The 13,487-nt window shown below is 44.2% G+C and overlaps 1 protein-coding gene across 34 annotated transcripts in view; it reads left to right on the forward strand.

The window, feature by feature from the left end:
• The window catches only part of LOC104145267 (poly(rC)-binding protein 3), a 514,282-nt gene that overhangs the window by 478,523 nt on the left and 22,272 nt on the right, over window positions 1-13,487 (forward strand). For all 34 annotated transcript variants that reach the window (XM_068936251.1, XM_068936219.1, XM_068936226.1 and 31 more), the window contains 3 exons: window positions 3,582-3,623; window positions 4,119-4,194; window positions 6,001-6,053. In XM_068936251.1, coding sequence (XP_068792352.1) covers window positions 3,582-3,623; window positions 4,119-4,194; window positions 6,001-6,053 — 171 coding nt within the window. The remainder of the gene's footprint in view (window positions 1-3,581; window positions 3,624-4,118; window positions 4,195-6,000; window positions 6,054-13,487) is intronic.

Here is a 13,487-nt window from a genome sequence, read left to right on the forward strand (position 1 = left end):
TTGAGAGGTGTCCAAATCCGTTATGGTAGGAGTTGCCTTTTCACTCTTAAGTTGCAGCTCCGCCAGCGGTATAAGTAGTTCTGGCAACCTTTCAGCAGAGCACAAGCAGCGATCCAAGGGCAGGATGGCTCCGCTCAAGAAAGGCATGCTTCTTCTCTCGTAGCTTTCATATTTATTAGGACCAAATCATGCATTTTTTGTTAAAAATACATACACACATTATTATTTCAGTTGCTTAAAGTCCCTGAGGACCAAGCAGGAAGGGGCTTCTGAGGTTGCAGCAAATACATAAAGGCAACTGCAGACCTTCCCAGCGCGCAGCCTGCTTTACAACAACTGGAGCTCTCCTGTTTGTTTTTTAAATGGTGAAGGTCTGTTCCCCCTTCTTCTTAAACTGTATGAGTCAGGATTCTCCCTGGCTTTTAAAGCCTTGCTGCACACCCCGCGTGCTGGGCGAGTCTTCCTTGCCTTTGGATATCGTCCTGAAAGGGGCCCATGACACGCAGCTGAGACACGGGACTTGAATTTACTGAAAGCTCCTGCACATCTCGAATATATATCAGAGCCATTGCTTCCGACAAGCCTGTGGAGTGAGCTTTCTCTGTTGATTATTTTAGATCCTGTTTCAGTGATCTTCTATCCTGTAACTATATATTGTGTCTGCACTTTCATAATCTGGATATAGCAGCCATCAGTTCCTGATACCTGAGCCTTCTGCTCTTAGTTTTCTTTCGAATAAGAAATCGACTTCTTTACTGACCAAAGTTGAATTGAAATTGAAAATAATTTGCCAAAAATTGGTCTGTGACTGAAAGTTCAGGAAAAATTAGCTCAAGATATATATTAAGTTTATAATGCAGTGCTTTTCTTTAGGAGACGTATGTGAGTATGTAAACAACAGCCCGTGTTACCAGTGTGGTAATGACCACTGTCTTCGAAGACTGTCTCTGTGTATATGATTACTCAAAAATACTGCAGCTGTTCCCTACGGTGCTCTGAGCAGTTTGTATAAATAATTGAAAGCATCCTATTTAAAGGTCTCATAGTTCTCTAAAGTCTTGTCATCTTCAGTTTTATCAGTCCAAAAAAAGCGTTCTCTACTTTGTTAATGCAACCCCGTTGAGATAAGAAAGAGAGCGTGAGACATAAGCTTTCTGGCCGCTTTGACTCTAGTCCCTCACTTACTCAGGGACTTCTCAGGAGCTTAGAAAATGCTGAGGTGGGTTTGGGAGTCAGTACGGAAAGCATCTCAAGCGGGTGTCAAGAGTACCAAACATATTGCACGCTGTGTGGGAATTAATATTGAAAATAAAACTTTGTCGACAGCATTAAGTCCACCCAACCTTTTTGCTGTAGTATCCGAAGTTATTTTTCCATTCTCAATTATACTGTGGCTATGTTGAAATGTTTTCTTTTTTTTTCATGCTTGTATATCAAGCGATGCTAGCAAAATCCAACTTCTATTTTTTATTTAAACAGCTGGGGTTTCGCTGCTTGAAACATGGCTTTTAATTCTCTTGTGCTGCTTTGATGTTGCATTGCTTGACAAAACTGAAAGGAGGCTGAACGCTGTCCTGCCCTGCCCTGCTCTGCCCCTCACCAGAATCCAACATAGGGGGGGAAAAAAAATAAATGCCCAGCGCTCCTGCCTGACAGAAACAAACCGAAGATTTCTACCCGCTGTGCTGCGTTGCTGTTGGGATGGCTACTCACAGGGTGCCGTTTCGCTCTATGTCTCATAAGGGCTTTAAGTTTTGAAATGAAGTCACGTCGCTCCTGCCCTTGCTGATGCCAGTGCGTCAGCAGGAGAGTCGCCCTTGGCTTCGATGGAAGCAGTGCCGTGGCTCACGCGCTCGGCGACTCGCTGCGGCACAGGCGTGAGAGCCACCTCTGCCACGCTCGTGCTTGGCCTGCCTGAGCCACGGGAAGGGCATGGTTCCTCCACCAAGGAGTGACACAGCCAAAGACAGATTTTTTCAACCCAAGGCAGTCAGATGACCTTCTGGGAGCGTACGAAGTGAAGGGCATCTTTGCTACTAGGAAAGAAAAAAATCTTAAGACCCATCTTGCCCACGCTGCCTTGATGGTCTTCATTGTCAACCAAATAAAAACTAGGCTGAGCTCTGCATCGGAATTATTGCAGGGATTTCCCCAGTTTTGCTTGCTTCCTCCTATGTACACCTGGAAGCGTGCAGGAGAGAGGTGATGAGGGAAGCGGACAAGCCTTGTTAGGGTCGCTGGTGATTTTTTTTTTTTTTGCAGGGGTTTCTTGCTGGTTCACACTTCGGTAGAAGATACTCCTGCTGGATTTGATGTAAAACCAGGATCAGACTGGACATCTCTGATCCAGCACAGAGGCCTAAAGACCAAATTAATGCTTTACAGACCTGTTATTTGCTCACAGATTTAGCGCCTTTTTCCAAACGTAGCATCTGTGAGGCCGCTCCGGTGCTCAGCCACGTGCACAAAGCCCCCACTCAGCAAAGCATTCGCTTAAGCTTGTCCTCGTTTGGTAACACACTTAAACATATGCTTTACTTGCTTGCCTGCTTAAATATGTGCTTGCTTAAGACCCACTAATGGCAGTTTTGCTGGATTGGAGCCTTTTCCTTTCATTTTTAGACTGTTTATAATGGCCATGCCCCGTAAACGAGTGCAAGTATGTACGCCCGTGAGCATCCTGTTGAGCTCAAGAGCGTACTTCTGCCTCAAAACCACTCATGTACATAATGTTTGCTGGATTGTGGCTTTGTTTTATAACTAATTTGAAAACTAAATGAAATGTTTCCTCTCCAGAAGGGAAATTCTGCTGCAGAAATGTGCATTAAGCAGTTGGATCGTTAAAGGTTTTAATATCCAAAGTCCATTAAATGAATTGTCTTTATCATTTGCGGAGGATTCATTACTTTCTAAGAGGCCTTTTGTCAAATAAGCGTTTAGCAAACTAAGCTAATCGGCTCTGTGCCTGTTTATAATTCTCCCAGTACAAATATTTATACGTTATAATTTGTCCTTCTGCTTTCCTGCCTGTCTTAAGCACAAGCCCTTGAAAGTTGTTCTGACGTGCCGTTCCTTTTAGAAAAGCCCTACAGGATATGATGGAAAATTATATTTTATGTAGTTTTTTTTCTATAGTTTTTCTCTGTCGGCTGTTGAGCAGAGCCGGCAGGACAGGCTCATGCCAGGCCTGCCACGGCGTCCTGCCCGGCAGTGGGGCTGCCAGCGAATGACGCCAGGAACCGTACCCCGAGCACTCCTCTGAGGGTGCACAGAGCTGGATTTGGGGTGGATGTTTGGCTTTTTGTGCAATGTAAGAGCCTGCCACGATGGGGGGTCCCCGTCCCGTCCCTCCCCAGCTCCCCTTGCCGTGGGACTGGCCGGGGAAGGGATGCAGAGCCTCTCGGTGTCGGGCTAGCGATATCAAGCAGCACAGGACAATTAAGCCCCTCTCAGCGTTCAAAAAGAAGAAAACAGCGGCATTAGCTGGGGAACCGGCAGGACTTCTCTGTAGCCTGATGGAAAGGGGACTGCTGTTGGCCGGCCTGCCTGACCCCTGTCTCCCTTGTGCTTGTTATTCGCAGGCGTTTACGATTCAGGGCCAGTATGCCATCCCGCATCCAGACGTGAGTCCAGCGCATGTGAATTATCCCCTTTTTCTTTCTCTCCCTCTTATTTGTTCTGGGCAACATGTACTTTCTGCAGCTAACAGTAAAGCCGTGGCCTAAGGACGCCTTTCCTTAATAACATATAGTTCAGGCCAGCGTGAGCTGGGCTGAAGCTCTTTATCATCTTGTGTAGTAATTGTGAGAAAGTACAATGGCCCAGGAACAAATGCCAGTTATCTTGGTCTTTTTTTGCATGTGATATATTTGAGTTCTTTTAATATGTAATTCTACAGATAATTAGTTAATATTAACAATAGCCATTACATGTAATAACAGTAGAGATGTCATGTATAACCAGTTTCTTTTCCTCTACAGTAGATTAGAATGAATGATTAAACCTTTTTTTTTAATATAATTTTAATTAATCCAGTTTTAGAACATGTAAGATGGTTTCTCTGCTCTGAAATAATTCCATTTGATTGGTTAGTTCTAATTTCCCATCCTGCCCTGCAGTTGACCAAGCTTCACCAGTTGGCTATGCAGCATCCCCCCTTTACTCCCCTTGGGCAGACCACCCCTGGTTTCCCTGGTACGTACCCGTGACCCCCTGGGGATGTCCTTCTTCTTAACAGCTTTGTTTCCCATGGTCATTACATCATTTTAGTAATAAATGTGCGCAATGACCAGTGATCCTTTTGTTTTCACACATTAATCTTTGTTCTTGTCCCCCACCCCGTGCCTCTTGTTACAGTTCCTTTCGTCATTACTAAAATGTCGTGCTTTGTTTGTTCCGTTCATTTAATCAAAACCGCTTAATTTGTGCCATTGGCTAAAAGCTCCGAGTTTCTTTTGTTCAGTCCTTGTCAAGTTATTATGCACTATACAGGATGTACCAGTTGGTATTGGGTGAACGACTTTGGCCTGTGTCTTCTCAAAAGTTCCCAGTTTGGTAGCATGTTTCATGAAGAAGCAAACATAGCAGACCTGTATGTTCTTGCAGTCTGGAAATACTGATTTAAAAAATTACCACATGCCGAAACTGGAATTCCTTGCAAGTGCCTTAACAGGATGTGCAATCTTCACTGCTGGGACAAATCTCGCTCTTCCTACTCGAGGAGATATCATCTCGCGTAATGCAGCAGAAATTTAGTTCACTTAAGGACTGCAAGAGCTGGTCCATACTTGCTAAAGCATCTCAACTAAAGCTGACTTTTCTATTGAAAAAAGAGAGCTCAAGTGACATAACCCTGCAAGAAATCATTTTGCTGTACTTCAGTACGCATGGGCTTGGCAGCTAAGAATTATATGACAAAGAGCTGATATACTGGTACATGTTTTGTATGGCAAATAACATTTTATCACATACATCAAATTTTATGAGCAACTTGATCAGTTACAGTTTTATGTTTGATGTAAAATAAGCATACACCATTCTTAATTGAATGTAAACTTAATTAAAATGTGGGCGAGCCTCCTTTTTTTGTAAGATTATTTCTTTTCCATCTTTTCTGGTGGGAAATGCATATTTTTGGCAGCCCTCTACACAGTAATAGTGGAAAAAAAAAAAGAGAAACTACATTCAAAGTATTTTTTAGTTTCTGTATGGTGTATCTGATAAAATATCTACAAGTAATACTAAATTGCCTTTCCTAGCTTTATATTTTCCTTATTCTTGTCATTAACATGCCACTCCTTAAGCTTCTCCTGGTTATATTTGTGAGATGTACGTTTCTGTAATGTTACTATGTGCTAGAGCAGTAAATCCATTTCTCCTAAGCGTTTTCCTTTTGTCCACCCAATTTAAAAACAAATGTATGCAGCTTACAGTATTCTGTTCTTTTCCCTTTAAAAATTACCCTTCCCAAAATTTCTTCAGGAACTAATCCCACATGTAATTTCCAAATTCTCCTAGTTTTTTCCTCATCTGTATTTTAATGTATTGATTTTTCTTTTCACATATCTGTATAGTTTGTTTTATTAATTTTCAATCTGATTTCCACTATCATTTTCTGTACTTTAGAACTCTTGGTAGACAGGTCAAATTTCAGCCATCCCTTAATTTCTGAATTAATGCTTTTAGGAAAAATGTCAAAGACTATTTTTAGGTGAAACCCTTCATTTCTCTAGAAGTTTTTTTTTATAACCCTGTGGAACCTCATGTGACATTTGTTATTTTGGTGGGTTAAAGGTTAATTTAAAATAAGGCTCATTTAAAATTAGTCCAACCCGCTGAGTTTTGCCTCTCTTGCTTTCCTTTCTGTTTCGCTAGCACTTCTCTACTCTTCTTTGCTCCTCTCTTTTCTTTCCATATGTTTCCTTCTTTGAAGTATCATTTGTCGTGTCTTCCCCTTTTTGCAAAGCGCTGGTGTAACGTTTTCCCTCTGTCCCTAAATAGGACTGGATGCCACCACTCCAACCAGTTCCCATGAACTTACTATTCCAAACGATGTAAGTGGACCAATAGTCCGTATCGCTTTTTCTGTGCCGCTGTGGGCAAAAATCTCTCCTCTGTGGTTTTATATATATATATATATTCATATATATATGAATGCCAAGTTAAACAGCACTTTTCTTGAGCTCAAAAGCTACCCCATTTCTTTAAAGGTGCAGTATAAGCGCTTATATAAAACCAGGCTAAAAAACATTCCTGCTCCGTGAACCGTCGACTGACTGCGATCGGCAAACTCGGTCGCCCTAAGCAACGCGGTGCTGAATCTTTAAACAGCTACTCAAAGCGCCTAAGTGATATTGTGCATGCCGTATAAAAATATCTTCCAGTTTTATTCTCTTTCCTTGCAAACAGAGGTTTTATCAGTGTTCATTATGAATGAGTCACATGGAAAATGGAAGATTTCCCCCCTAGTAAAAAAAGCTTTCAAGCACGAATGGGCTCACAAATAATGTCATTGTATTACTTAAGAGATGCTTGCAATATTGTGTAAGCCCTATTAAACTCAGTGGCAATGATTTACAGAAAGAAAAAAATACAAAACAACAAAGCAGCAGCAAAGGTAAATCTTTTATAAGTGCTTGGGATTTGGTACGCTTGCTGTTACTTAAAGGATGTCCTGCTGATTTGTTACTACCTGCTTTATAACCCAATTTATATGCCGAGAATTTTATGAGAGCGCACTCTCTATTCCTACAGTGCAGGTTTTTGTAATCTCGCTGCCTGGCAAATGTTGTTATTGGCATTGGCAGTATAAGTCCAGGGTAACTTTTCTGACTTCACTGGAGCCTTTTGGGGTTGATACCGGTGAAAGAGAGAGAGAAAGTCAGCCCTGTGTCCTGTAGTGCAGTAGAAAAGAAAAAAATACCTGTTTCTCATCTAGGAGGTGTGAAGTGCCACTGGCAAAGCCACCGGCTCGATGAGGAGCAGATGTGCTTCGGTGTCTTGTTTGCAATGGAAGACTTTTCTAGCTGCACAGTGCCTGTCTTGCTGTTGTTGCTAAAGCAACAAAAACAAGGCCAGAATGGGGCTAGGCTTAGAAAAAACAGCCTGCAGAGGTGCTGCAAACGGTGAAATGGAGTTAAGTGGTTCGTATTGTGCGTGCGTGCGTGTGTGTGTGTCCGGTGCTGTTCTTTCGTGTGGATGTGGAAGGACGGGGTCTCTGCGAAGGCGTTACAGGCTCCTTGGGAGCTTTTATTATTTTGTGGAAGGGGGTAGTAGCTTCCCTTTGCATCTCCTCAAGGCAGTTGCTCTGCCCATGCTTTGGGCAGGCGAATTGGGTCTCCTGGCATAGCCGCACATGCTGGTGTCCGTCTTGCCAGCTCTCACCCAGCGGTGGGGCAGGTAAAAGCAAATCTATGCGGTGCAGACCCCTCAGCTGGGCTGGCGGTGGGACAGGCAAAGTGATGCTTTGGCCCCAAAGTGATGCTTTGACCCTTGGTAGTCGTGGGTCCCAATTATCCCATCCCTCAAAATTGTTTTTTGTCAGCACTGTCTAAATTACGAGTAAAGAGGCACCTACTCAGGGGTCATTGCATGCTCTGCACCAGCGTGACCCTCAGGGAGGGAAGGAAGGTCCTCTCCTAAAAAGCCACATCTCAGCCTCAGTAGTGTCTGCTCTGGCTTCTGCTGGCAGTGCTTGGGCGTTGGTGCAAGCAGGAGGCCAGGGTGCATGTGGGTCACTTTGACAGGCAGTGCCACATGCTGATTATTTATATGTTTAAAGGTGTTAAGGCAGTGACCGAAATATCTTTTCTCCAGTTAACAATTACTGTAGTAAGGTCACGGTGCTTTCCTCAGACGATGTGCTGAGAATTGCAACTAACCTGTTGCTAAATGACAAAGAGATACTAGGGAACAAAGGAATGCATTTGACCAAAAGCTTTTTTCCATACACCGAAGGCCCAGGCTTTCCCTCCAAAGAGTGAATTGAGAAGATTTGCCTTCCTAGGTTTTGTTAGAACTTCCTGGGTGTCTTCAAAAAGAGAGCGGAGGGGACATTTCCCCAAGTCCCACTTAGAAATCACTTTCCTCTTTATCCTGTATCTCCTTTTCCTCCTCATAACCCCTTATTGGGACATTTGGTTACTCCCACCTCTGAAAAGAGAGCATTAGCCCAGCATTGCCAAGAAACTTCTGCTGTACCTGATGGTCCCCACTTTTGACTTCCAGAGTGGGCAATCCTGGTGTTTCTATGCTAGAAAAGTTGAGAAAATGTTGGTGCCACTTGCGTTACTTAATTTGACTTGCTCCTGCAAAGGGACTAACGGTGGCTGCTGCAATCCTGAGGCCAGCCTGCGGCTCTGCCCCTGCGGTAAGGCCGAGTCCCGGGCTACGGCCAGGCCACAGTGCCCTGGGGTTTGGTTGATCATATTTTCCAAGAATCTAAGAAAGTGCATGAAGCAGAGTGAGTGCCCTTAGCTCTTCATGGAAGTGATAGAGAAAAGATTGCTCTGATTATTTAATTACCCAAAAAGGAGTGAAGAGCATAGAAGATACTGTGTGCCAAAGGTATGTAATTGCCTGAGCGCAGCTATCCTCCAAAGCAGGCGAGCTTTTAGCTCTGGACTCCTCTTCCAGTAAGCATTGCTTGTTTGCCTTGCTTTCGGTGCTGGGATCTTCTCCAGCAGTTGTGGACGTTACACGTTGTAACTAAGTGTGTTTTATACAAATCCTAGTGCTTCCACCACTCTGCTAGATAGAGAGTGACAGGGAACAGAAGGGATAGTTTCACTGGGTGGAATGGATTGGGCACAGATGTTTTAAGGTTTTTTGTGAAAAAATGGGGCCTTTGAGAGTAAGTGAGCGAGCCAATAACTGAAAATTCCCCTTTATTAAAAATGAGATATATTTCCCATATATGCGTGAGAGACAGGCAGGGACAAGTAACAGGAAAACTACTTTTTCCTCAGAAAACACCAAGAAAAACTTAAGAAAGCTATAAATCTGCTAAATACTGCATAGAAACAGAAATGCAAATCCATCTAAGTTGGAGATGGTATGCTGAAGCACCAGCTGTGTTTTCTCACGGAGTTAGAACTACTTCCCTGCAAGTGACTTAGAGGGACCCCGCGTGGGTAAATGCTCTCAGAGTAGCTTACAGCAAAATCCAGCGATGGCTCCACGTAGCCCTCCAGGAAGGTCAGGATTGCGCTTCCTCCTCCGTGGGTATTCCCAAGGGGGAACTGGTCTCACATTTTTGCAGAGCTTGAGATCATTTCCTGCAGAGCACGAAATGGCGTGAGCCCTTAAGGCGACCGCGAGGCCAACTTCTGACCCTGGTGTGGCTTCCAACCAGGCTGCTGTTTGAATGTTACAAGAAAAGTGTACCCCCCTTCCAATACGTTTGCACGTGGCCTTATTTTTGTCTTCCTCTAATCTAAGAGGATGTCATTTGAGTCCTCAAGTAGACCTGTCCAGATGAGCTCAAGAATCAGTGGAAAGATTACACAAGCTCAACAGCCATCAGAAGCGAAGTGAGACCGCTTGTGGACCAAGGCACTGTTTAGCGTTAATAAGAATTTCTCCCCAAAGCAGCTACTGCTCCGCTTAGGGAGCAGGGTGGGAATGGACACGGGGCCCTCAGTAAATTGAAACGCAGACAAATCTGCAGATCTGGTAGGTCACATGCAAAGAACAACGCTTGTTTCTGCAAATGTCATCTCAGTTTTCCGTATGCCTTCTTACAAAGCCTGTGAAATCAGTGTAGTTCAGATTTTGCATTATCCTTGAAAGGAAAGTGAGGTTAATTGTTATTATTGCTTTTTAAGAGGCAGGGAGTATTTAAGCATCTCTTCCAAGGCCCTACAGTAAGTCTGCAAAGAACTGTAGTCATCCCTCAAGAGATTATCACTCCCTGTAGAGTCGTCTGCCTCTGGCATTTCTAACTAAAAAAAACCCCAAGAGTCTTGTCAGTGGAAAAACCCAGGGTGCGTAAGTGACAGAGGAGAGAAGGGTGACGACTGGCAGCAGCAAGCAAAAGACTCGGAGTATATCTTTATGAGCAATAACCGAGTCTCTTTCGTAGGGAGTTTTGCTTTGGCAGCTGGAGTAGAGCTAATGCGGAGCCTTTGCCAGAGTCCCTGGGCTTGCTCTGGGCTGGCAGCAGGTAGCAGAGGGGCCCACGTGTTCCTCCACGGTTGGCTCCTGGGCTAGAGACAGCAGGCGCCAAGTTGTAGAGCCTACTTGGCCCTTTCTACCAGTGCTAGTGGTTTTTTACCAGTATGTAAATATCTATCTGTATAAAAAAAAACCACGTGAGCTTGATGCCATCTCCTATGACAAGCGATGCCCTACTGCACTGGACGTTGATCACAAATGTCAGACTAAATATCTGATCTCTCCCACTGCTGCACAGAAATAACGCAGTGTGGTGGGCACAGGCGAACAGGCGAGGAGGCAACACAGCTGTGTTTTAAAGGGTATTTAGCTGAGTTTCTTTGTGCAGATAATAGATTTACTTTTATTATTCGGCTTTATCAGTGACTTCAGCGTTTATGGTGGGCACGGACAGAAGGGAGCGCGGCACGACCCTGAAGTGGCATGACGTAGCAGAAGTAACTGTCCCTAGCAGCAGCGTGTGGCAGGGTGGCACAGTAGACCTCCTTCCTGTCCCTCCCTTTAGGAGTCCAGATTCCTGATTCACTCCTTTTTACCTTAGTACTAGGGGAATTTTACTGAAGGGTAAAGGAAAACTGGAGAAAGGCAAAACGGAGAATCCATTTTAGATTTTTTTTTCTTTTTTTGCGTGAAGAAAAGTGAGGTAGACTAAAAGAGGAGAAAACAGGTCATAAGTGGTGTGGCGAATGTGAAAGGGGAACAGTTTTTCAGTGGTGCTCACAGTACAAGAGGGAGAGGGGATCAGTGGAAATTTGGAGCTGTAAGGACAAATGGTTATTTTTATATCTTGACTCTTCTTTCATGCAGGCCAACTTTATCCCTTTTTTTTCTGGAGAACTTTCTCCTTTTTTTTTTTTTTTCCGGCTGTGCGTGAGAGTCAGGCTCACGGTATGCTGAGCAAACAGGTGAACGTCAAAAATAATGCAATGCCTTAAGTCCTTGAAAAATATTACATGTTACTGTCCTCCTCATTCCCTAACCGTATCTGTTGAGTTTGAAAAGCAGCGAATCCCTGTCTGTACAACACACAGCATTTCATGCAAGACTTTCAGAGTTGGAGGAAGCTTGCTTTTTGTTGCAAGGGACTTTTCTGGGATTGAAGTGCACATAACCTGCCAAAATATGTGAAACAGTCAGCTGAAGAATGACAGAGTGGGCAGCTGATGGCATTAGAAAGATCAGTCTTGGAAAGAGGAACATGCGTTTGGATGCAATCTGACGTGACTTTTCAGAGCAAGGCAGGCCAGGTTTTATTATGTAGAACCAAATATCCAAGGCCCGACTGATCAAAGCGTTACAGATGAAAACCAGTTCCTTGGACTTCTTCCAGAAACCAGCCTCTCCTGAATATTCAGATATTGCACAACTTTGAACATAAGTAGTATGGCAATATGTGAAGGGCTGGGTATCACAGATGAAAGCCCAAGCACTCACACGTCCCTGCGCTTCCCACGTGTATGCTGCACAGGCTGGTGCGACCATGTAGCGCAGGTCATGTCATGTCCTACAGAGCGTGCTCAAGCAGCCTGTTACCACAGGAAAAAGGACAACTTTGGAGAGCTTCAGACTGGAATTAGGATGGTGCCCTTTTCTTCCTGTCAAATATGATTTTAAGGTACCCTGTGCCAAAGGCATTGACAAGGCCTCCAGGGTCAGCCCAGCCCATAACAGGACTCTCAGGTTTCCTATCTGCATTGCAGATAAGTGTCATAATCAGAGTATTACTGAAACAGGTTCTTCCAGATACCTCCATCAACATCATTATCCTTAACCTATCTGGACAGAATCTTTTTGCTACCTCACTCGAATTCATTTATGTGATTGCAAGTTCTTCCTGCTGAGCCACAAGGGTTAGAAGGATCACGGGAAGCCCCCCCGTCCCGTAAAAATGGCAGGCTCCTGGCTGACCCTGCAGGTGCCTTCACCAGACTTGTTGAAAAAGAGAAGTGAAACTGCAGCGTGCTCATAACTTGCCTGAAGAACCGGCAGAGCCATGCAATTCCACTGCTTTGAACCCCGCAAACACCTGTAGTCAACAACAGCACTGTCTGCTCACTGGACCACCTCGAAAGTCTTCTAAATGATAACAGCATGACTCGTATTTTTAATACCAAGTAATTGTACTAGATTTCAACCCTTTTGCTTTGGACAGACTTCAAGGGATAAGTACAATCTACATTTTTCTGTTATTAATATATATAAAATATATAAAAATATATATGTTAGGATATAATCTGTTACATCAACCAGATGCATATTCAGACCTGGCATCTGTCAGTGGACTCTGAAGGTACCAGAGCTGCCAGAATTGCTGCTTCACTGAGCCTAAATCCTGGGCACAGGTTAACAAGATCGTCCATATCAACAGATGGATTATTGGCCAAAAGCTTCAAGATTGTGACCTTCCAGAACAATGAGCCCCGGGTCTTGGCAGAGGGAAATACTGACAGCCTCCACTAACTGTACACTGACTGCACTCCTGTTGGCCATCCCAAGCCAATTTCATATCTCCGTGAACAATTGTAGCTAACAGGCAGGTAAAGATGACCCAAGGTTTTTTTTCCACCAGGCCTCTGTTCTGCTTCCACAGCAGTAGATGCTTCAGACCAGATTTGGGAAAATTATATTTATAGTATGACATGCAAATGATTCATGGGAAGAAAAACGTGGAAATCCATCATCAAGTTTTAACAGATCACAGTGCGTCTAGTGCTCTCAGCTTTGGTGCACAGCATGCTGTGGAGGGGCTTGCTTTCTTTTCATATAATGATGGCCTACAAGGATGCCGAAAGCCACCATGACTGGCGTCGCAGCTGCCATCTGTGCTCTAAGTGCTCTTCTCTCCTGCTTCACCTTAGCTGCCTGTGAGCCATGGAGGCCGGTGAGCGTAAGGTGTAGCAAGTAGATGTCTAGGGAACCCTGTGCTGATAATTAGTGTATGTATACGTGCTCGCATGTGTGCACAGAGAAATCCTAAAGGTCCCCACTCTTCACCACAGTGGTCAGTTCGTAAAACAGCACTTTTACCCCAGGCTACCTGGGAGTATTCACGGTTTATGTTGGTCTGTCATAACAGTCCCTCAGCAAAAGGACCCGTCTCCTTATCCGGGCTCCAAATTTAACGTGGTCAAAAGTGAGTCAAAGCTAAAGATGTAATATTCAGCTCCCAGTTCCACTAGGTCAGTAAGAGCCAGCAGCTCCCTAGCAGAGTCCCCTAGCTGCTGTGGTAACTACTTTTTTCCCAGCTAATCCAGCAGACTTACCTCCTCCACAGTCACGTCCCTGGGAAGTATCAGCATCAGCAAGTTCCCCAT

The sequence above is a fragment of the Struthio camelus genome, chromosome 2 (assembly GCF_040807025.1).
Source record: "Struthio camelus isolate bStrCam1 chromosome 2, bStrCam1.hap1, whole genome shotgun sequence".
In the NCBI taxonomy this organism is placed as follows: Eukaryota; Metazoa; Chordata; class Aves; order Struthioniformes; family Struthionidae; genus Struthio; species Struthio camelus.